The 24,247-nt window shown below is 37.6% G+C and overlaps 1 protein-coding gene, 1 long non-coding RNA gene and 1 pseudogene across 2 annotated transcripts; 1 reads left to right on the top strand and 2 right to left on the bottom strand.

Moving 5' to 3' along the window:
- Window positions 1-3,997: 3,997 nt before the first annotated feature.
- Window positions 3,998-6,323, bottom strand: LOC115424434 (uncharacterized). Its single transcript, XR_003936080.1, has 2 exons — window positions 6,255-6,323; window positions 3,998-4,629 (listed from the first exon to the last, which is right to left on the bottom strand). It is a non-coding gene; the product is annotated as an uncharacterized LOC115424434 (long non-coding RNA).
- Window positions 6,324-7,085: 762 nt separating this feature from the next.
- Window positions 7,086-10,966, bottom strand: LOC115424433 (luc7-like protein 3). Its single transcript, XM_030141705.1, is given in 15 exon segments — window positions 7,086-7,341; window positions 7,864-7,922; window positions 7,924-8,031; window positions 8,034-8,133; window positions 8,318-8,345; window positions 8,348-8,413; window positions 8,416-8,482; window positions 8,736-8,840; window positions 9,412-9,464; window positions 9,467-9,485; window positions 9,693-9,837; window positions 9,919-9,958; window positions 10,069-10,135; window positions 10,704-10,747; window positions 10,750-10,966. Coding segments are annotated over 15 exon segments (1,194 nt in total). The 5' UTR covers window positions 10,802-10,966; the 3' UTR covers window positions 7,086-7,100.
- Window positions 10,967-11,778: 812 nt separating this feature from the next.
- Window positions 11,779-19,877, top strand: LOC115424223 (ankyrin repeat domain-containing protein 40-like; annotated as a pseudogene).
- The last annotated feature ends 4,370 nt before the right edge of the window (window positions 19,878-24,247 follow it).

Here is a 24,247-nt window from a genome sequence, read left to right as displayed (position 1 = left end):
CAGTTTGTCATGTCTTTATGTATTGGGATTGTCTCTCTCAACTCACCATATATTTCTCTTTAGTGTTTTATTTTTTATTTTTTTTTTTATCAATTACCAGAAATTTCAGGTGACCCCATTTGAATCCCAGGCGACCCCCACAGGGGGTCCCAACCCCAAGGTTGAAAAACACTGATGTAAACTCCATGAAAAATAGGTTCATAAAAAAAATTCAATCACAGTTTCTTTCATGCCTAAAGAGGAATAAAAAACACTCAGGAAAAAAAAAATCTTGATAAAGGTTGTCATAATTCATTCATAAAAGGGTTAATAACACCTCTCTGTTATTGCTTTCGACTACTGTTGTTTAATTGAAAAGCTGATTAGATATGGATCTGAAAGACTGTCCTGACCTCTCATAATGTCACATGGGCTAAATGTCAACAGCCTAACAGGTAGTTTGCATCTCTGTTTAATTTCAGACGGTGGCTGATGTATGTGTGGGTTGTAAACCCTGGTATTACACCGGCCCGGGTGCCTAGGAGCTATTACACTCAAATGATGAACTCTAACAAACTCCTGCTGCTTTCTCCACGGGGATCTGGTTTGGAAAGGTCAGTACCAGGCCTGGTATGTGGGCAGTGTTACAGACACATGCTGTATTGATGGAAATAAAGGGGGAACTATTCATTTGAGATTCTGTAAAAGCTGAATGCCACCTGAGTGACAATCCAAAATCAAAGCGTTTGGTGGTAAAATTATACAGGCTACAACCTAATAATCTAAACACAAAACTGTGGTCAACACATTTATAATGGGACATTGTTGAGCCAAGGCTGTGATGTGGTTATATTGGCTCGGATAATTTGTGAGACATTTGTAGAGCCAAGTGTGTACAAGAAGCTTAGCTGTTATACATTAATTAAATGTTCAATTACTAAGGCTTACAAAGCAGGTGGCAGTCATCCAGGTTGGCATTGTATTCATGTCCTGTGGCCTGCTGGGTAAGCAGAGGAGCACACTCATGAAGGATTTTCCCTGATAAAGATTATGAAGCTGATGGCATTTAAAAAAAAAAAAAATGTATGGATTAAAGGTTTGTGTGGGGTTAAAACTTTTAATTTGTTTTTGGTTAGTTTGAAGTGTTTAATAAAGACCCAGTTCAGGTTAGTTTAAATTTACATTGTAAATGACTCGCACTTCAATTATAGTAGAAGTCTAATGTTAATAACTCATCAATCATTACTGATGCATAATGGCCACATTTGGAACTACAACACGGGGGGCAATTCATTTTGGTTCAGGGGCCACATACTACCCAATATGATTTCAAGTGGGACTGGACCAGTAAAATAACATAACTTACCAACTTCAAACTTTTCTGTTAGAAAAAAAGTAAAATTATTGTTATGAAATATTTTATATGCACAACACTATTCTTTAAAAATGTGAATAACAGGAACCATGTACAACCTGAAATACCTTAACCCTTTTCATGCACAGTGGTCACTCCATGGGACAGTTATTCTACAGCTGTTCTCTCTTGTATATTCATGGGATTTTGTTGTTTTATTTGCATATCCACCAACACAGTGGATACTTCCGCTCCATCCCATAATACACTGCAATTCATACCGTTACTGTAACATTCCTGTTCTTGATAACCTGATCCGCAGAAACATGTTTGAGTGTAAATCAATTGTTAGTTATTAGACTGTAAATTAACAGTTTTTTTTTTTTTTTAAGTTGTTGTGTTTGTGTTTTTTTGCATACTATTTGAGTGAGTAATAACTACTATTATAGTATGTTAAAATGTGAGAAAACAGATTAGCAACATTAAAAAAACATATATTTCATAGTTTTTCACACAGTATGACAGTAAATGCATGTTTCTTTGCTTCAAAAATTAAACACATGGTGTCCAGCTGATGTGGACATTTTTGTAACTCCATGAAAAATAGGTTCATAAAAAAATAATAAATAAATAAACAAAAATTCAGTCACATTGTTTTTTTCATGCCTAAAGAGGAATAAAACACTCAGGAAAAAAAAAAAATCTTGATTAAGGTTCTCATAATTCGTGCATGAAAGGGTTAAGAAAAATGAGTGCAGTTTTACAGTATTTTGCCTAAGTTTATCATTTACTATGAAGGTAAATTTGTTCCTTTATTATTCATTCAAAAAAAAGATGCTTTAACTATATACTTTCAATCAAACAAACCTTTTCAAAGAAAAAAAAAGTGTTCAAATACAATCTTTTGGGTCTCATTTTTCCATTCACTTTTTTTCTTTGAAGTTTCTTTTTTTTTTTTTTTAAGCGAGTTATTTTTTTGATTAAAAAAAATGTTTTGATTGAATAAAGAAACAGATCTACTTTCATAATGTACATTCTAACTCACAAATCACAGTGGATGTACAGACACAAAACATTTAGTGATAGGCTGAATATTATTAAAATTGCACTTGTTTTCCTTAAGGAATTTCTGGTTGTTCATGTTTATTCATGTGACTGCATATGTAACCATTTTTATGTGCAGTTATCATTGTTTATAGGTCACTTTATTATCTTACTAGTCCAACCCATTTGAGATTGAATGTTGCTTAATGTGGCCCCTGAACTAAAATGACGGACACCTTTGATTCTCAGTACCTTCAGTGTAGTTTTTGCATGTCACTAACTCATCCCATGGGCCAGATTGAATCTTTTAGACCTTATGTTTGACACCCCTGAACTAGGATATAATTCAGCCTAAGTTGATCTTCATCTGCTGCATTTCTTTGATTCAACTTGTGATTGTGACAAAGAGCAGAAAAAGTTTTGAAAATAGTGTTTATCATAAAGATTTCATTCTGAGCAACGATATTTGTAACCATGACTGAACTGGAACTTAACCAGTGCATCCCCATGAGACATGTTTACTACTTTATGATCCATTCGTGTGATCTTAATACCTTTAATTGTCGGCTAAAATTTGCTTAGAGGTCTTATTTATGTCTTTGTGCAAAAGAAATCAATAGAAGTGAATCCCCAAAGGAACTTTTGTTGGTAAATGCAAATTATGCAATTTACAGGATTTCAGTTCTGTTGCCACATGCTGATGGTCATATGAACTATGTTTTCAGGTCAAAAATGTCCAATTTCATCACAATTAATGCTATATTTTCATGTCACAAATGCCCAAGTTATATTTTAACTGAATTTACCTGAAAAACAAATATTCTATTCTTTTAGATTCCCCAATTTTTCTTACAAGATTATATACTACATATCACGTTTTATTTATACAGGTTGCAATATGGAGTATGGTGCTGATCCATCCTGCTTAGTTACACCAATACATAAAGAATGTCACACGTCACTTTTTAAATCAACAGTTTTCTAATAAGCATTTTTATAAAGAAATAACAATTCTATATTGTTGTTTACCTCTTTAGTATGATGATAAACTATACAATAAATAATTCTGATCCTAGTTTTTGCACAGGGATCATTTCTGGAAACAGTGACATGGCTGCCGAGCATCAGTATGATGGGATTCGTAACAACCATGTCACATCCGTCCACTGCTACATTTTGTGTTTTGTGTCAGCTGTTATTGTTTTAGATCCACAATACTAACATTTATGAATAAGAGGAGAATTATCAATAGTAAGTATATAAGTTTATTACTAATAAAGTACTGGTACTGACCAGATCATCATGGGTAATGTCATGTCCGTCCACCAGCAAAAGTTTTCACATACACGTGCTATTCAAAATCCAATATTTCTGAAAATATAGCTTCCACTGTCAAATAATATCAGTAGTCTGTGCACAAATGTATTAGCATTATTTTAACACAGTTCTATGCATTTCTTAGAACTTTTTTTTTTGACAAAAATGGCCACTCATTTGACCCCCTAAGTAAATTTTAGCCGTTGTATATTTGTGATGTCAAAACTAAAATAATCTGTATGCCCCGCCATATAACCAAGCTTTACAAATACACGGATTTTCATTCAGTAATGAAAAAACAAATTCACAGGTTTTTCCACTTTTTTTTATTCATCAAGACAACATGAACATTAAAAGCAGCGCAAAATTAAACAAATCTTCAGTCTTGAAAATCTTTTGATCATCATTAATTATATTTTACAGTAAGGGGACAAGAGCAATCAATGTGAGCTCAAAAAGTGGAGGAGAAAGACACGCCCTATTATGGGACTAACAATGTACATATGCTCTCAAGTCTGGAAGTGAAGTGGAACCTGACAAATCAAAACAAACCACAAGCACTGTTTTATTTTATTTCCACTAAATGCCAAGAACAAGGATGATGCGTAGAGAGTCTCAAAAGAAGAAAACAAAATTAACTCCTCTAAGTTTGGTATTAAAGTGACGTCTGGCCGACAGCTAGACCAAGTAAAGAAATACATCAGATGAACCACAACTACCCTCATACCAGCCTGAAGATACGGCAAAAATGATAAAGGGACAGTGAAATCAATGCATTTATTTCCCCTCTCCTCATTTACACATGTATGTTCGTATTTTAAATAAGCCACTACACATTTGTGGTTCACCTTGTTTTTAAGAAGCGGAGATTCAGGTTCAGGGTAAGGATGGGTGAGCTCTTCCGATTCTTCCTCCACCAGATATCCCAGCTTCCCCTGTCGAGCAAAAATGGTCATAAAATGTAGTGTTAGCAAAGGCCCCGCAACATGTGTTTGTAGCAACGTGTGCTGCTACTGGACTGACATCATCATTGTCTGTTTCTAAGCTATTTATCAAGCATGTCCCTTAAGGAAGGTGAAGCTCATGACAGAGACACTGCTAATCAAGTATCTTAGGTTTGGTATTGGCTCAATGGGCCAGAATATCACAGTTTTAGACATGTTTTCAATTATATTTTTAGCTCCAACATTCATCTTAATTAAATAGTGACCAAAGCTTGTGGATTTTACTAATGTTGGCCCTAATGGTTAAATAAAAACATTGACAATCCTGTTTGATATCCCCTTTGCCAATGTGAAACCAGACTTGTTTTCAGAGCAGAGCAAAAGCCAATCATGGATTCAGACCCAGCCCCGAAACAAATGTAACACTGGAATATAAAGACCTAGAGGCGTACACAACGGGAAAACACAAGTGACTATTTCCTATTGGCATAGGTATATCTAGCAGGCTGTCGGTGCGTCTCGGCATGTTTAAAACTATCATGATTCTACTGAGTAAGTTTTCCCCAGACATTTACAGCTAACAAATACAGAAACAAAGAAAAACACAAAGAAAAATATACACAATCAAGCTTTCAAGTTCATGTTCTGGAGAAGTACAGATATGTTTTGTTCTGACAGCAACAGCATTCAGAAATGGATGTGGGTAGAGAAAGGAGTACCTGGGGTGAGTACCTGCACAGTTTGACAGTCAGAGAGTATCCATGATTTTTAATTTGCCCTTTTCTCATGTGGTCTCGCTCACAACACCAACGCTGTGTGAGGTATGGAAGTCAGCTGCAATTCATTCGATACACCCTACCCTCCAGTTAGTTAGTTACGTTAAGCCCCCCGGTGCCATAACACCCCCCAAAACACACACTGCATGGCATTATCAGGCACAGTAAGCTGGACAACAAATCCATGGCATTTGAGTCATGATTAACTGCAAAAAGAAATAGTCTTGTTTCTAACAAAGACCTGTGACGAAGGCTAAATGTCTGCGTGTTACATTTTAGAGCAAAAAAAAAATCCTTTAGACATATATACATGTAGACACACAGTGACTACATTTCTCCCAATATCTCAACAAATCAAAATTATTACATTTTCCTACTTCTTAGAAATGCAAAAAAATAAAATAAAATAAATAAAAACAAGTATATACAGGCAGGAAAAACTGATTGGATTGTTAATTTTTTTTTTCTGCCACTTTGTCCACAAAGACAAATATAAGTATCAAAAACCGATACAAAACGAGGGGTACCTCTGGGCATGTTTGCTCAGGACTACACTGGCCTTTCCCTCTTGGCTTTGTGTGAATGATTTCTACCTTCTTCTCATTCATCGGGCCTAGTCCTTCATCTTCAGTGCATACTTATGATGCACTATTCGAAAACAGGATAAAGATATATGCATACAGTACATAAGACAAAATCAAAGGCATTGAACTGAACGTAAACAGGGTGGGAAAGGTAGGGTGACAGGGTGGGTAGGGGAGATGGGAAAGGTGGGGAGTGTGGGAAAGGCGGTGGGTTGGGTTGAGAGCCAGGGGGGAGTGAGGAGGAGGGCGCACTTACCTGAGCCTGATCTGAGGTCCTATCAGATCAGTTTTAATTGGACTGAGTGTCACCTCAGAATGGAGGAGCTCTTGCTGGCCGTTAAGCAGAGGGGAGGGGGCAGAGGCAGCAGCCTCCGTCTCCATCGGTTCCGCTTCTGATGAAGCCTTGACGGCTGCTGCGTCACCATCAGAGTGTTTGTCTTTCTTGGAGCTGCTACTGCTCTTCTCCTCTGTTGACTTACGTCTGAAAAAACATTACATTCAGTCACACAGTTGTCCTCTGAGGATGTGTTTTTAGACCAGCCTAATTATTAAAGCACCAGTATTGAAAATTCCATTATTAACTTTCAGCATATTGTAATCCAAGTGGTTTGAAAGGAAACAAGACTTCAGCATGTAGCTCTTCACCTTTGTTTTCAGGCTGTTTGATGCAGGTTTTTGGCTGATCAGAGGTATTTTCACAAAGGTAGAGGGGTTAAATACATGACTGACAGACGTAATCAGTAATCACTGACAATATTCCACCAGCCACAACATGGACGTGATTCTAATACACTAATGTGTCTCAACACAGAAGCTTGGAAAAGTTATTTTTTTGTATTTTATTTTTAGTGCATTATCAAGTCACATCTACATTTATAGAGTATTTTGATTTAGACCAAAGAAGAGATGCAATAAAGGTGTGTATTTTAGTGAGCTTAGTCTAAGTAATTGTAAAAAAAGTAAATCCATGCCAAAAACCAAGTGGAAATACCTATTAACACTATTGCATGATCGACTACTACAACATGGCTTCCCTAAAACACCATCAAAAAGCATGTTGTGTTTGGTTACAACTAACAAAATATTGACTTATAGCTGTGTTTTAGATGTCGCAGGAAGATGAGTCCTCACCTTTGTCCTTTGATGACCGTTCCTTGTCCCGGTCTCTCTCCTTATCCCGGTCTCTCTCCCTGTCCCGGTCCCTGCTGCGGCTGCGGTGCCGGTGGGATTTGCGTTCTGAGCTGCGCGACCTCCTCCGGTCGCGACTGCGAGAGCGACGTTTCCGGTCAGAGCGCTCACGACTGCGCCTTCTGTCCCTGTCCCTGTCCCTGTCCCGGCTCCTACAAACAACAGGTGGAGAATAAATCATTAAGGAAACAAGGGCAATTTGCATTTTTACTCATCAATTCCCTATATTTATACGCTTGGTAACCATTTTGATTAATTTTAACCGGCTGACATGTACTGCTATTTTCGAGTCTACAACTATGGTCCAGAAAAAAGCATCTTCGTCAGTCAGTATTACTGGAGACCAAATATTTCAAATGTCACTTAAAGGAAAAATGTGAAATTGCAACAGAATTCAAATGAATATATACTGTCAATAACATGATACACATACCTAGTAATTGTAGTGTTTACGATACAAAGAAGGCAAACAGGGCTCAAAAAACAAACAGGTCATTCAACAAATGTGGCCACAAATTTGACTTAATGTAAAACAGGTGGAGTTGGTACACATAAAATTCACAGTTCAAGGTAATATTTCTATGTTGTTTGAATGTGGATTCAGTTTTTCTATCTTTCCGTCCCTTTCAAGACAGTGATCCATACCTGCTGCGTTGCGATCTCTCTCCCTGTCCTTGTCTCTGCTCCTGGATCTCCGACGATCCCGGGATCTGCTCCGTTTCCTGTCTGAGGTTCGGGCTGGAGTGGCGGCTGTTCGAGTGGCTCCGTCTCGCCCTCCGGTCTCTGTCCCTGTCGCGTTCTCTGTCTCTTTCTCTCTCTCGCTCCCGCTCTCTCTCCCGCTCCCTTCCTTTTCTCGTTCTTTCTCTCGCTCCTTCTCCTTTTCTTCCTCCTCTTTGCGCTTCTTTTCCCTTTCCTCCCTCTCACGCTCACGGTCTTCTCTGTCTCTCCTTAGGGCTGGGTTTTCACCTTGCGGGTCTTCTGAACGCCGCGTAGTTGCTCCTGTGGATAATTACAAAAAAGCCTTTATCTGAATGCATTTAATATGCACAGCTCAGGAACAAGGGCATAACTTTATTCTAGATGAATATGCATTCAACTGTCATTTCACAATATTAGCAACATGGTTTTCACTTTACCTTAAGCTCCTCTACAGTGGATTGATTTTGGCATAGCCCATGTGCTGTTTTCCCATTAAGTGGTCGTCCACTCGAGACTGTGCATCACCACAATGAGGAAGGCTCCACAGACCTCACAAACCTCCATCTGTTTTTCCTGGGCTGCAAAGCTCTCAATAGTCTGGATAAAGAGAAGATCCATTACTTGTAAATGATACTTGTGAGGACACTTTGAGCATTTTAAAACATAATGTCTGTTGGCAGCTCCCGTAACATCATTAACTCATAAAGATGAATGATAGCATACTTCTACTTAATGATTTATAGAATAGAATGACCAATAATTCATGTTTGTTCATAGATTACATGACATCAGTAGTGCTCGGCAGTAAGCAACATCTGTAGACTGATTAGACTGAAGGCAGTTCACTCACCGAGGGGGTGGAGCTGAGCAGCTCCCTCTCCTCCTTCAGCTGTTCCACCAGTTTCATCATGCCCTGGGCCTCTTCCACCCGACCCTCTGACCCCAGTTCCTCAATCTACATCAAGTAAAAACAGAGATTGAACTTTTTTTTTTTTTTAAATCACAATCAAATAAGTTTTCTGGTATGAATTGGGTGAAATGGCGTGTGATGGAGTGACTATTTTGAAGTGCCCTTGAGTCAGGGCCTTCCAAATGACTGTGGTATGTGAACTAATAACCTCCACCAAGGAGGTGGTGGAGGTTGGTGGAGGCTGGTGTTGGTTTGTCTGTCTGTCTGTCCAAGTGCAAGATAACTCAAGAAGTTATGGATGGATTCTGGGGGGGGGCACTGATCTGCCTTGGCAGAGGTCTGCGCTCTCCGAGTGCTTTTCTAGTTACCTCCGCCAAGGAGGTTTTGTTTTTGCCAGCGTTTGTTTGTCTGTCTGTCTATGTGTGTGCAAGATAACTCAAAAAGTTATGGACGGATTTGGATGAAAATTTCAGGAAATGTTGATACTTGGACTAGGAACAAATGATTACATTTTGGTGGTGATCGGGGTGGTGGGCACTGATCTGCCTTGGTGGAGGCCTGCGCTCTCCGAGTGCTTTTCTAGTTTACAAAGTATTCTAAAATACTTGGTACAAACCTGTACAACCAAGTCCTCAATCTTTTCTGTTAGGACCTGGATCTTCTCCTCATCTTTCCTGATGGACCAGGACCCTGGACAAGCAAACATAATCCATCTTAATTTGAATTATTTGTATAATTAGAATTCATTTAATATGTTTTCTGAATGAACTTAATAGTAACAGCAAAATGCAGTAAAGGTACTGTGAATAACCAGCAGCTATATATTTGAGAATGCAGAGACCAAATAAACCGTGATGACAGCAAATCACAATAATGTCCCAAAACCAAAGCACGCACCCCTGCATTCTGTTGAGCCTGAGACAGAGCAAGTCGTGCATGCCCTCTGCGAATCCGCCGTTCCACCTCTGCCAGAAGCGACTGCAGATAACGCAGAAAGTCTCGTTCATAGCCCTCTTTCATAAACCGAGAGCTTTTCTCATACCTGGAGAAAATGGAAATCAATTACTGATTGAGAATACAGAGGTGTATATTAATACTTGCTTAAACAAAGACTGCGACTTACAATTTTCTGAGATTTTCATCATGGATTTTTTCACATGGACCTGAAAAAGAGCACAATAATTACTCTCACACATGCTTCTTAGAAAAACATACACTACAGGTGTATACATAATGTAGGCTACATATGTATATTAATACACTGTTCACTTACCTAAGTCAGAACGGGTGTTTGTAAACAGCTCAGCCGGGCAGAACCCACACAAATAATATCTGCAGACCTAAGTGAAGAGAGAAAATATTCACAGCTTCAAATTATTATCGTTGAAATGTTCACTCTCTTATTTCAGCGTTTCATTAGACTAACACAAAGCTAAGGTTAAGTTACAGCTTACATTAACGTACAGCTAACATCTACATAGGAATGGCAACCATGGTAATGGCAATCACTTAAGACTTTTTTGGCCAAAACGGTGCATTAGTTACAGCAATTAGCTGTATTTAATAGGAAACAATAAATTATTTGGTATTACAACCCGTAGCTAACAGCAAGGTGCAGATATCAACCTACGTTACACCACACCGCTTCACGCCTCATTGTGACCCAAAGACAGAGCATTAGCCAAGTGCGGTGCTAAGCTAGGTTAGCAATACCATTGCATGGATAACACTTTTACTGCCAGTTTACGTTGATAAACCAGAAACCATCGTGTCTATGCATTTCCTTTACAATCGAACTACTGATAAATTTATCACCCCATGATATATAATTCCGAGAAAACACTATATTATACATGTACCTTAGCTATGTTAGCTTACCAACGAGCTAGGCTAAAAAAGCTAACTTACGGTCTCGTCGTCCCATCGTACGTTGGATCGCTTCTCATCAGGGCCAAGTTTCTATCTCGGCCCATTAACTCATCGAGTAGCTGGGCGGCAGACAGCATTTTGCCTAAACAGTAGCCTTAATGTTATGTACAACGATCTCCAATGAAGAGCCTGTTCACACCATCTATAGCGCGCAAAGTACTTCTAATCAAAATGGCAGACGGTGCATCAACAACGCCCGTTCACGATTCAACCGCAACTGCAACCACCAGCTCCAACGTGCCTTCGACATCTGAACCGGAAGTACAAATTTAATACTGACTGAGTTTCTGTTAAGGCGTATGATATTTAGCAGTAAACTGTGGTCTACAGTTGAGAATATTTTTGTCATTACTATGAGATGCCATCAGTTATTATGTGTAATTCATAGTGATTTTACATATTAATTATACACAGCCTTGTCATCTATCCACCACAGCTATACCATAATAATAATAATAATAATAATAATAATAATAATAATAATAATAATAATAATAATAATAATAATAATTTCAAAGATTAAAATCAATTGCAAGTGAAATTACTTTTTACTTGAATTTATGTGGCTGTATGTTCGCGTTCACCTGGTGCTCACAGACTTCATTTGTCAGTATGTGATTAAAGGTACTTGTTTCTTACTGATGATTATAGTATACATATAAAGTCTTTTATCTCCTTTGTATTAAATGCTATGGGTGTATTTGCTGAGCACCTATAGGATGTAAAACATCACGCGTTTAATTTATTATATTCTTATTATAATATATGTGTATGGGGATAGGGAATGTAAATTAGAAAATAAAACAGAAATTATTATAAAGTTAATACGGAAAAAAATGGGAGATAACTGTGTAACGCAGGGAGGAACTATCGTTAGTGTTCAGGGTTGTTACATGTAAAGATGCCCCCCGATGAGTCGGTGGTGTTTGTGGAGCCCACTGACGGAGCTCTGACTCCACTGATGGATTGAATGAGCGCTCAGTGTCGGCACTGCTACAACTTGAATTAACAGTAAGAAAGTGCTGAGGGCAGACTAAACCAGCACCGTGTCCGTAAACACCAAAGATACCGACCGTTCACACGAAGTTGAAATTAGCGGCAGCGATTTGTTGCCGTAAGCTAACACCTCGCCACGCTAGCTAACTAGTGGGTAAGATTAGCCGGGGAGCTAATGCTAGCTGGCAAGTCTATTTTTAGTGGACGTGTGTGCCATCAGTAGGAAAATCGTCAGCCGATTAGCATTGACAACTTAATCCGGGAGGGTTTTATATATCTCATGATCTCGCAACGTTAGTTGTCTGTTTCAAAATGTCCACCACTTCGTTGGATAAGGAATTACAGGAGAGACTGAGAGAGGCGTCTGCCATCGGGGACATCGACGAAGTGCGGACATTGGTGGAGAGTGGAGTAAATGTCAATTCACAAAACGAGATAAATGGATGGTAAGTGTTGGGAAGAATAAATAAGGGGATGGTGCAGTGATTTGCAGTTCATTCGTTAGGTTACAAATGTATTGAGGTTTATGGGAAAAGTTTGGTGCAGTTATTGCGACCAGGTGCTATGTTGGGGATTAGAATGTTTCAGTCTGATCCCATTATGTTCAGAGGCAGGTTGAGTCCAGATGGACAGGCCTGTGTGTTCGATTGGTTTTCCAAAAACAGCAAAGAAGAGTACAGACAGGAGAAGATGTGGTAGTTTTTTTTTTCTATGATCAAAGTGCCAATATTGTGGTCATCTCAAAATGACTAACACCAGTGACAGATCTATCACTACATGAATAAAACTACAAAAAAACATAATGAACTGTTTAAATCAGACTCTCTTGTTTATGCTTGTTATCTGTCATTTATAAATATGTGAATTATACTTGAATTTCCAATATATATTGTTCTATTATCAGTGCCACACATCCCCTCTTACGATCCTGGTAGTTATGTACATTATATACATATTAACTGTGTGTGATGAGTGTAGACAGTTTTAGGCAGATACAACCTTGTTATCATTTATGCATATTGTCGATTATTTGTCAAGTATTTTGTATCATTAATCTGTTTGTCTTCAATAATCCAACCAGGACATGCCTGCACTGGGCATGTAGAGGAACCATAAGCACATCGTGTCCTATTACTCAGTTGTGGAGCAGACAAAGAAATCCTCACAGCTAAGGATGAGTTGGCATCGCAACTCACGTCTAAACCAGAGATCAAACGACTGTTAGGAGGTAAATTGCACCTTTGACATTGTCATGTTGCCTTCACATCATTGTGTTAGTGTATATACTACTATGTAATATGCATGTTTTAATATCACGTGTTTGTTTTCACAAAAGTTGTCTGGGCTGTTGTTCAAGGTTGTGTAATTGTAAAGAAATGCTCTTCTTTGTATTTGTTTCCATAGTTGAGGTAGAGGAAGTGCCTGAAGTCAAGGAACCTGAGCTGCCAATCATCCCAAACTACCTGTCCAATCCACCCTTCTTTTACTCAAAGATGGACAAATCAGAGATTGCCCTGGCCCAGCACCTTGCACAGAACGGTTTCTGGAGAACATGCTGAGGACAACCACAGTGACTCAGCCCCTCTGTCCCCAACCCATGAGCCTCAGAAATGCAGAATCTAGTCTCTGATGGTCCTGCGTCCACCCCAAACCCCAGCTCCCACAGCCAGGCCAGACTGGGGAGTTTATTCCTGTGAGTGAGCAGAACGGCGTGTCAGCGAGCCCACCTTCATCCCATAATCATGCCGTGTTAACTGCACGGTGCCCATGGACCCTGTCAGTTGAGCCTCATCTCATAACCATGCTGAACTACCCACATGCTGTGGCACACAACGGTACCATGTGCTCACCTCCACTGGCCTCTCCCAGCCCCAGCCTGGCCAGCAACAGTGGGAGCCAGGTCCAGGCCCCGGTGCCCGGCGCTAACCCGACTGTGAGCAGACAGCATCTATCCCACAGCAGCTGAGCTACAGCCAGGCCAGTGGATCCCTGCCAGCCTTGCCAGCCCTTCTTCTTCACCAGTACCCTTCCCTGTCAATGTCCAAGGTGAGAAGGAAATCAATGTTAACCCCCCTGTTCCCAAAAAACAGACTATGTCACTTTTCATTGCTGATAAGCTTATCACAATACTTACATAATCATCATATCACAGTTGACTGACGCAACAGCATTTGTTTGCATAATTGTCTACGGTCAACTGGTGAAAACAGGTTGATTAAAAACTATTAGGAATGTCACATTTTTCAGTTTTCCACTGTTATTAGGATTGACTGGCTTTCTTTAAATAACATCATTTCATTGCACCTCTTCATCTCAAGATGTTTAACTTCTGTTGGTACCTGCCACTCACCATTAGTCGTTTCTTTGTAAGTAATAGGTTTTGTGCTGCTTTGAAAAAAATGCAGTGTTAAATGTTCTAGTTTGTAAAACCAGTAATTTTAAAATATACTATATTAGTGACTTTAAAATGTTTTTGTGCCATCTAATTGACTGCCTAACCTAAGGAGAATTCTATTTTAACTTATGGCTCTAAACTTGTCAAACTGGAAAGGGTTGTTGTATAAGCAGGAAGCAAGCTTTTCTACTATTCCTGAAATGTAAGCAAGTTCATAAGGTAGGGTAACTGTTTGTTCTGTATGTGTGTTACTGTGGTGAAACACATGGATCTTGGTCTGTGGAGTTACATATATTGTGAAAATTAAAATATATATATTTATTTTACGTGGTTTATAGAGGCTCTTACGCTGAAAAGCCAATGATCTGAATTTAAGGCCTCAAAAGTATGAAAATAAGATTTTGCTTGGTTTGACAATTCATTGGTGTCTTAAGTTAATGCTGCTTAGATAAAGTTGCGTGAAGTTTGGCCTCTTATAAATGTCTTTCTGGGCAAAATCTGTATCAGATGTTTAAACCATATTCCTTAATTCTGCTGTTGGTAAAACTTTGAGATGTGAAAAGGAAAAGATAAGGAGTAAAGACATCTCAAATGCTGCGAACCCATTGCTTACGATTTTTCAGTCTAAATGAAACATAGACATGAAATAGGTGTTAAATTGAATAACATTAAAAATATTATGTAAAAGTTTAAAATTTAAATCCTTTAAAGACACAGGAACCCTGAATTATCTATATCCTAATACTGGAAGGTCTCAGAGTGTGTGTGTGTGTGTCTGTATGTGTCTGTGTGTATCTGCACAGTTCTGAGAAATTAAGATGTTTTAACTGGCCAATTTGGTACCTACAGTTGAGGAACAGTCCCATCTTCACATTAACTATCTCAGCAAGTTGACTGGACCAGTATTTTCAGAGATAATAGTCATTTTGGAATACAATAGCCTTACAATCATGTTGCTCGGTTGACTGGAAGTGCAGTACCACATGACGGGAAATGAAGTTAAAAACAGGAACAACACGTTGACTAACTTCAGTCCCTAGATACCTGTATCAATATGACCCAAACACGATAGTACAATATATTATTGAACAAAATGTGTCATAAGCAGAACATTAGTGTTTAAAGTCTATAATATTGTTAGTAATGAGGTTTCACTCTGGTGTTGTTCTTCAGAGCTGGTACTGAAGGTGCGTATCCAGAACCCCAACGCACGGGAGAATGACTTTATTGAAGTAGAACTGGACCGACAGGAGCTCACCTATCGTTCACTTCTGAGGGTCTGCTGCCGTGAGTTGGACATCAGTGCAGAGCATGTAGAGAAGATCCGCAAGCTGCCAAACACTATGTTAAGAAAGGTACAGGAAAGAAGGCATTTGTCACATACACAGTCTTGTGTTGTCCTGTCATAGACACACAAAGCAACATTATGTCATTTAAGGCTTTTCGTAGAAACAATACCTACATATTATGTACCAAAGAAAAGCATTTGTCTTTTCATAATGTTTGCTATTGTTTATTTTGTGGCAAATCAGTGAATTCAACAGACAGTTATTGCGAAGTGTGGAGAGGGTCATTCTAAGCAGAGGATGGATTTATTATTATTATTATTATTATTATTATTATTATTATTATTATTATTATTATTATTATTATTATTATTATTTATTTTATTTTTTTTTTAACCATATTTAGTCCCTTTGGGGCTTATATTTATGGACCTGTTTGAACCCCAGGAAAGATAATTGCTTTCTTTGTAGTGATTAATTTGGATCCATTAAATATATATTTTGGTTTAAATTATTGCAGCAAGAAAGGACTTACTGAAAAGTTTTTTCTTTTCATCCATTCATATTCTGTATTTTTTTTTCATATTTTATATTTTGTTACATTATTAATTGACTAAAGTTTGTCACATTTACAGTATAGTTTATCATGTAATAACTGGGTTCCCACAAGGTCTTAAAAAGTCTTAAATCTGTAAAGTCTATAAATCTGTATTTAATACTTTAAAAAAGGTCTTTTAATGTATTAAATTTTATATGGTAGGTCCTAAGTTATGTTGAAATAAACTTGTTCGCTGGGTTGTGTTTAAATATGTCTGGGAAATGTCCAAGCTGCAAAGAAAGTAACATTAGTCTACTCAGTTCCACCCATTCCAACCCTACAATTTACATAGAAATTAGGAGCCGATTATCGCCAACTTTTCAGCCTCCATTGAGAAATGACTCTGAAGGGTGGGAATCAAGGCATTGGAGTAAATACAGAAATTTTCCTAAATTCACAAACAAAAATCAAAATTTTTTGTCAGTATGGCCGTGAAATAGGCTGTGAAATGTGCATTAAATTCTGTTCTAAGTAGTCTTAACCCTTTCATGCATAGTGGTCACTACAGTAGACAGCTATTCTACTTTAATATTCATGGGGTTTGTTGTTAAATTGCATATCAGCCAACACATTGGAAACTCATGCATCACCTCATACACTGACATTCATAAAATTACTGTAACTTTGCTGTTCTTCGTAAACCTGATCTGCACTAACATGTTTGAGTGTAAGTCAATTGTAAATTGTTATTAGACTGTAATTAACCATTTTCTTACACAAAAAAGTTTTTTTTGTAAATTATCTCCATGAAGTGAGTAATAACTAATGTTAGAGTATGATAAAATATGAGAAAACATCAGATTAGCTGCATTAAAATGTCTTTATTTCATAGTTTCATATCACTTTCTGATGATGCATCTTAAATACATGTTTCTTTGCTTCAAAAATTAAACACATAGTGTCCAGCTGAGTGGACATTTTTGTAACTCCATAAAAAAATTGGTGTATTAAAAAAAAAAAAAAAAAAATTCAATCACATTGTTTTTTTCATGCCTAAAGAGGAATAAAAACACTCAGGGGAAAAAAAAAAAAATCTTGAATAAGGTTCTCAGAATTCATGCATCAAAGGGTTAAAAAGGTCTTTAAAAGTCTTAAATTTAACTTGTAGAAACCTGTAGGAACCCTGAAGAAATATCTGGTGATGAAATGACCTATAAGAGATATCGCATTTTAATCATAAATATATTCAAACTTTTTACATTTTTTTTTTTTGGGGGGGGGGGCTCTGGTTCAGTCTGCCAACAGTGAATGTGACAGAATTCTTGACTCTTATTGTCGGTTTTTTTGTTATAGGACAAAGACGTGGCCCGGCTGCAGGACTTTCAGGAGCTGGAGGTGGTGTTGGAGAAAGCAGAGGGTCTGTCCCTTTTCTCGGGGACGGGAGGCCTAACAGACAGACCGTGCTACAACATGAAGGCTTCCCGTCTCACCTACTAGAGCTGCTACTGAGCCTGAGCTCTCCCTGCTTATGACGGGCTTGTAGCTCCCCTCAAGCAACCATAAATAGTTGCCTGCCCAGGTCCCTTGTTAAAGCTTTGGTTTGGCTTTGGTGTTTTGCCAGTTTCCTAACTGGGATTAGTTTTTTTCAAGTTCTGTAGCTATTGTCCTCCTCCTGTGTTCCTCTGGCCTTTCTGCCGCTTCAGTGTACCCAACCAGCTCCAAGCGATTACTGATGCATGGTGTCCTCGATTGTGTGCGAAAGTATTTGGGCCCCTCTTTCCTCTCTATCTCTTTCGCTCCTCCCACTGCACTTGTGCCAAGGCTCCAGTGGGACGACACAGGGGGACACTGGCTGGTCTTCCTTATGCACTGGACTTGAATGGGGTTTGCAATAGCCTTATACGGACACATCCCTATACTAGCTGTGGACTCCGGTCACAGACAAACACGGTCTAAGACAGAGAGCAGAGGACAACTCCAAGGATTTACACACTGATATGTTCCTAATGAGTCTACAGAACAGGACAAGTTGCAGCACAGTGGACGTGAGCACACAGCAACTTGGATTTCTAGCAGATTAACATTCAGAGTGTCATCAGATATTTTGCTGGCGTATACACTTTCATTCATGCTGAAGGCATAAACCTTAGTGTCTTTGCTGCAAAAGGCATCCATTACTGGCCTAATTCTTAAGGTGGAGGTTTAGTTCTATCAAGACTAATAATACTTTTATTTGCAGACGACACTCGCGCTTTAATCTATATCACACAAGAACACACGTTTGAGTCCGTAATACTGATTTCTCTGCATATTTAAGTCATTCTGTCACACTGTGGAAAATGAAGAACTAGGTTTGTTAGTGTCTTTTTCTGGAAAAAAAAAAAACAACAAAGATCCAACTGTGCAGCAAACTGAAGCACGACTCAATTATATTGTCACTTTTGCTTTGAAAGATGTGCTGTTGAGGTGACTCGGCATACATTTAAATTGTCAGATGTGAAATATGTCTTCTTCTTTTTTTTAATTATTATTATTAAATTGAAACAATACATTGTGCTTTAGAGTAACAAGACTTGAGTCCAGACCAGTTGTCTAGGATCCAAGTTCTGCGTCAGATTTCTTTCTTGTTTTTTTTTTTTTTTTTTTTTTTTTAGTTTTTCCTTCTGTTAAACTGTGATTAGGATTAAAACCAAAAACAAATCCAGCCAGCAAAGATACTAGCTGCAAAAACAAACAAATCTTTGCTTAGAAAAGAATGAGCCCATGTCTTCGGAGGGAGTGATTGATGTGTTGATGACTGAGTGCTTCCTTGATCCTCCAGTACTATTCTATATGGTATTTGTTGCACCGTATGCCACCTCCTTCTAAATTTATCAAAATATAGAGCAATCAGATTTATTTAAAAACTGCTAAAAAACATAGAACGTTATTTATATATAACGCTTATATGGCTGACGAGGCCAGTCTAATATCCTTTTATGTTGTATAGATTAATCAGAGGACTAAAACGATAACTAATAAGGTTCTTTTGTATTTATTAAAGTGGGTAACAACAGGTCAGGTTGTGCCATATGGTCATCTTGTACATGCTGCTTTCATCTACATTATATTCTTTAATTGTCATTGCTGGAGCTTCTTTAATTTCAGCAGTGAAGTAGGCCAACACTACACAACAATCAAAGTTTCCTACCTACTGGTAACTGTTTACTGTTCAAATGTATACCTGAAGCTCTTACTTGTATTTGTATGTTTTATGATATATTTTTTATTAATTTGTATACTTTTTTTTAACCAGCTAGGCCTGTTGTGTTCGTGTCAAAACAGTCTACTATATCACACAAGAAAGGAGCTCAGAGGTGGGATGATTAAAAAAAAAAAAAAAAAAGCACCAAGATACTGTTGGTGAAAGCAAGTGCAATGTAAGGGGGGGAAAGGATGTGATTTAAGAAAGTGTTGTGTGAGAAGAAACGTGTCAGAAAGATGACCAAGAGTGCTTATTTTATGTTCCCGACTAATGTTAAAGGCTTTATTAAGTAAAGTTGTGCCACATGTTTTATGGCAGGAGACCGGTGGTGAACGTGAAGCAGTGCGGGGGTTAAAAATAAATAAATAAACAAATAAATAAACGCACCCCCCTGGTTGTTGAGTGCCCTCGGAGGTTGAGAGACGCATGTTTGGAACTGGGTTTTATCGAATCCTCTTTGATTCTATGGAACGGGAAGTGGACTAACGTTGTATTTGTGGGGTTGCTTATTGTTCTAGAAAAAAAAAAAAAAATCAGAATACAGTTCAGATTAACCTATGCATTCAGAGTCTGATATTTTTATATACAGTACATTCTGTGTACCTGTCCAAATAATCCTAGGCACTGTTCATGTTGTGTTTTACGTTCTAGAGACCTGTATCTGTTCTTTGATAAAGCATGGTGAATTACTTGATCTCTTCCCTCTTTCTCTTATAAAAAAAAAACATGTGCATCTGATTAAGTGAAATAATTTCAGCTACAGGTTTAACCCATAAAGACCTAAAGCCACCAACGACCAGAAGCATCTACTGATATAAGATGTTTAATAATAACTGGTGATCTACTAATCTTATCAATATATGTAAATAATTGAGGTAAAATACAGTTTTTCATCTTTTCATGGTCATCAGATATGACCCATTCGGACGTTCAGATGCTCCGTAGTGAACATGGAAACACCGTCTGCAACATTGATTTACCTGTAACACATGTAGTTTCAATGACAGTGCTTGTTTTACATTCAGTTATTAATACTTGGGCTGAAAAAGTCCCTTTTTCGGCAGTTTTCTCTGTTCTGATTGAATAATACTGAGTTCACTCTGAGTTTTTTAATGACCATATATTTTACTGTGAATTAAATATAGGATCATACCTGGTTTACACTGAAAAAATGCAAAATACAGAGGATAATACAGGGTGTCCCAAAAAAACTGACATATGAGATGTCCATATGGTCAGGAGAAATGATACTTAATAGGATTTATTTGGATGTAAAATGTTTTAATCTACAAATTTCAAACAAAAAATTCCAGGGAATGGTAATTTTATAATGTTCCAATATTATTACAAATGTTCAGTGTCATCATCAAATTTGTAGTCGAGTCCTTTTTTCTGACACAAACAGACTTCCTTTTGAAACTTCTTATGCCACGTCCAAATCTGCTTTCCTGTCGGCGCTTGTTTATGAAATTTTCTAACAAATTCACGTTGCGCATTCACATTTGACTGAGTTTGGCGTACTTCAGTACACAGAACGCCTTTCTGTTTGTCTATTCTTGAAAGCAGAACAATAAAAATGCAAAAAAAAAAATGTAAACAAATTATTAGGTGATCAAATGATATCAAATTTTTAGGACACCCTGTATAATAAATGGTAATAAATCAGTTAATAAAGGTTATATAGAGAGAAAATTTTATTTAAGGAACTGCCACAAAAGTAGCACTGGGTCTTTATGGGTTAAGTCAGATTCACACTATTTAATTTACATTTTAACTGATGGCTGTTACTCCTCATGTGTATGAGTTGCATCTTCATGTATTAGTCATTGGAATAGCCAAAACATGCTTTATTAAGCAACAACCACTAGGGGGAGCAGAAGAGCAGGTATTGGCATCAGTGGAGCCACATCCACAGTAGTGGGCAGGTTTAATTGAGTTCATAAAAATAATGCATAATTTAATAATAGTTCAAATAAAAGTCCCTTTATGTCTTAACCCTGAAATACACCACAGTCATGTCCTGCCTGTGATCTGTGGTCAATAGAGTATCAAACATATGACCTCTAATTATGATGTTTTAATCTTTTGAAGGTTTTAATTTGTATGACTATGATTTTATTCATGTATGAATTACTCTGTTGTTAAAATCTAGAGCTATATAAATATTGAAATATAAAAATGAAGCACCAGATTTAAGAATCAATCTCTGACTTGACTACATTCTCAAATATTAGATGTCACATGGCTAAAATCTTCTCTTTTGGATCATGTCATTTAGAAAGATCATGTAAAAAAAAAAAAATATATATATATATATATATTATTATTGTATTTGGCTGATTGAACAAATTGCACACTTGAAATGTAAACCTGTTTTCACTGATTTGTTCTGATTTATTACAAATTGTTAATGAACCATGGCATTACCACATATAAAGTGCTTTATTTGTAGTAATAAAGAATAATTAAGAGAAAAAAAACACTGTTGGAAATGCTCCATATTTCCAAATCTCAGTATTGTTGTACCGTCCAGCTGTGGTTTTGTCTATGTCTTGTCCCCTCACCTTTGACCGCAATTGCACAGCAAGGCATGTTTGGGAGCCTCAGATACTTTGTTATGTTCCCTTTCTGATATAAAGAACATAAACAACACATCACAAGTTAGTGTATGTGTGAAATGCTTAACCTATGAGATGAATACAACAGTGTTCATGTGGTGAGCAGATGTTCTGACACCATGATGAGCGGAACACAAATATTGCATAATCTGAACAGAAGGGCGCTAAGGGAAGTTTAGCACTTTCATATCTAAATATAGGGATATAAGAATATCAGGATACGTAGGCCACATTTATATGGACACCCGTGAAGCGTTGTAAGCATGCCTGCATGTCTGTCCATCAACGTGGTGTTTCTGTGTCTAGACTATGGCTGAGGAATCAGCTTAGGGCCCTGCTGGGGCTGGACGGGACTCTCTCCTTTGTTCTGGAGTGAGACTCTCATAATAAGCTTAGTATGAACAGTCATAACACCGTCATTGTTTTGAACCAGCCTCCACCAGCTTCCCGGGGCAAGAGAAGCTGTGGACCTGCATGATCAACATCCCCTAAGAGCATTTTGGAAATGGAGGCAGAAGGCGACGTTACTCACAGGTACGTGCCTTGGTCGATGTGCTTGGACTAAGGCCCTCGGTGCAATTTGTGCCCCTCTCTGACAGGCGTAACACACAAAGCCAATATACAGAGCTACTTATTTACAACAGAAATGCATGACACTGTAAAGCCACAGCGAGATTAATGGGGAAAGTAAGATGTACAGTCGCTAATATGTCGAAATCCCAACACACTAGGGTTCCCATGATTGATTTGCGCCTGGTTTATTGCCACACTGTACATATGAATTTGTCAATAAATATAGTTAGAGTTGGAAATGTAGTAATTTTATTCGTCCATTTAACAGAACATGATATGCACAGGGTGGGGAAGCAAAATTTACAATGACCATTTAGTTGTTTTTTCTCAGCAGGCACTACGTCAATTGTTTTGAAACCAAACATATATTGATGTCATAATCATACCTAACACTATTATCCATACCTTTTAGAAACTTTTACCCATATGAGTAATCAGGAAAGCAAACGTCAAAGAGTGTGTGATTTGCTGAATGCACTCGTCACACCAAAGGAGATTTCAAAAATAGTTGGAGTGTCCATAAAGACTGTTTATAATGGAAAGAAGAGAATGACTATGAGCAAAACTAGTACGAGAAAGTCTGGAAGATACTATTAAAGAAGAATGGGAGAAGTTGTCACCCCAATATTTGAGGAACACTTTCGCAAGTTTCAGGAAGCATGTGAAGGCAGTTATTGAGAAAGAAGGAGGACACATAGAATAAAAACATTTTCTATTATGTAAATTTTCTTGTGGCAAATAAATTCTCATGACTTTCAATAAACTAATTGGTCATACACTGTCTTTCAATCCTTGCCTCAAAATATTGTAAATTTTGCTTCCCCACCCTGTACATACATACAGTACATACAGTTTGGATTTCTATATTAAACATGGGTGAAAAGGCATAGGCTGAAGCACCAGCTTATTTATGCCTACCCTATTTACAAAAAGGAAAGTGGCAAAAACAAAACAAGACAACAATATAGTAAGACTCGGCTTGCGTTAATACCAGTATAATGTCATGATTTTTTTCTTTTTTTTTTTTTTTTACTTTATTGCCATCTTTTTTCCACAACAGGCAATTAACATCATTAACCTGTTTAACCCTGACCATATTTTCAGGGGAAAACACCTAAAAAGACATACCCAAAGTAAATGAAGAATTACTTCACAATAATACAGTTCATATGGATGTTCTTGGTGTCTATGGACATTTAGAGACCTCACAGAATCTATTCCCGTTGTCTAAAATATTGTATCTATTACTATGCCTGAGTAAACTGCAACAAACTAAAAGAGAAATTGGAATTTTTTTATCCTCGCCTGTTTTTTTTCAGCTGGATTGACGATGATATGCATAAATTAATTGTTCGTGTCGGAGATTTTTAATAGCGTATATTTCACCCCACAAAGATTAAAAATCATGTTTGAACATTAAAGTTTGCACTAAAATACACTTTTGACGTACTTTTATTAACATTAGGGTCTAAACTTTGAGCAAAACATGAAAAAAAACATTCATTGTCTTGATTTATTATATTTTTATAGTAAATGAATATTAATATAATTTTTTCGGCCTGCGGGCGGGCTGATAGGGCTAAAGGGGTTAATGAAAAAAGAAAAAAATATATATAAAGAACTAGAAAAGCACTCAGAGAGCACAGACCTCCACCAAGGCAGATCAGTCACCCCACCCCCCCCACCCCCGATCACCACCAGTATTTAATCATTTGTTCCTTGTGCCAGTATCAACATTTCCTGAAACTTTTATGAAAATCTGTCCATAACTTTTTGAGTTGTCTTGCTAACAGACAAACCCAGATGAAAACATAACCTCCGCTGTTACACTTGGCGGAGGTAAAAAACATAACAGACAGATAATGTCATGAAA

The sequence above is a fragment of the Sphaeramia orbicularis genome, chromosome 8 (assembly GCF_902148855.1).
Source record: "Sphaeramia orbicularis chromosome 8, fSphaOr1.1, whole genome shotgun sequence".
In the NCBI taxonomy this organism is placed as follows: Eukaryota; Metazoa; Chordata; class Actinopteri; order Kurtiformes; family Apogonidae; genus Sphaeramia; species Sphaeramia orbicularis.
This window is presented reverse-complemented; position numbering and strand designations above follow the sequence as displayed.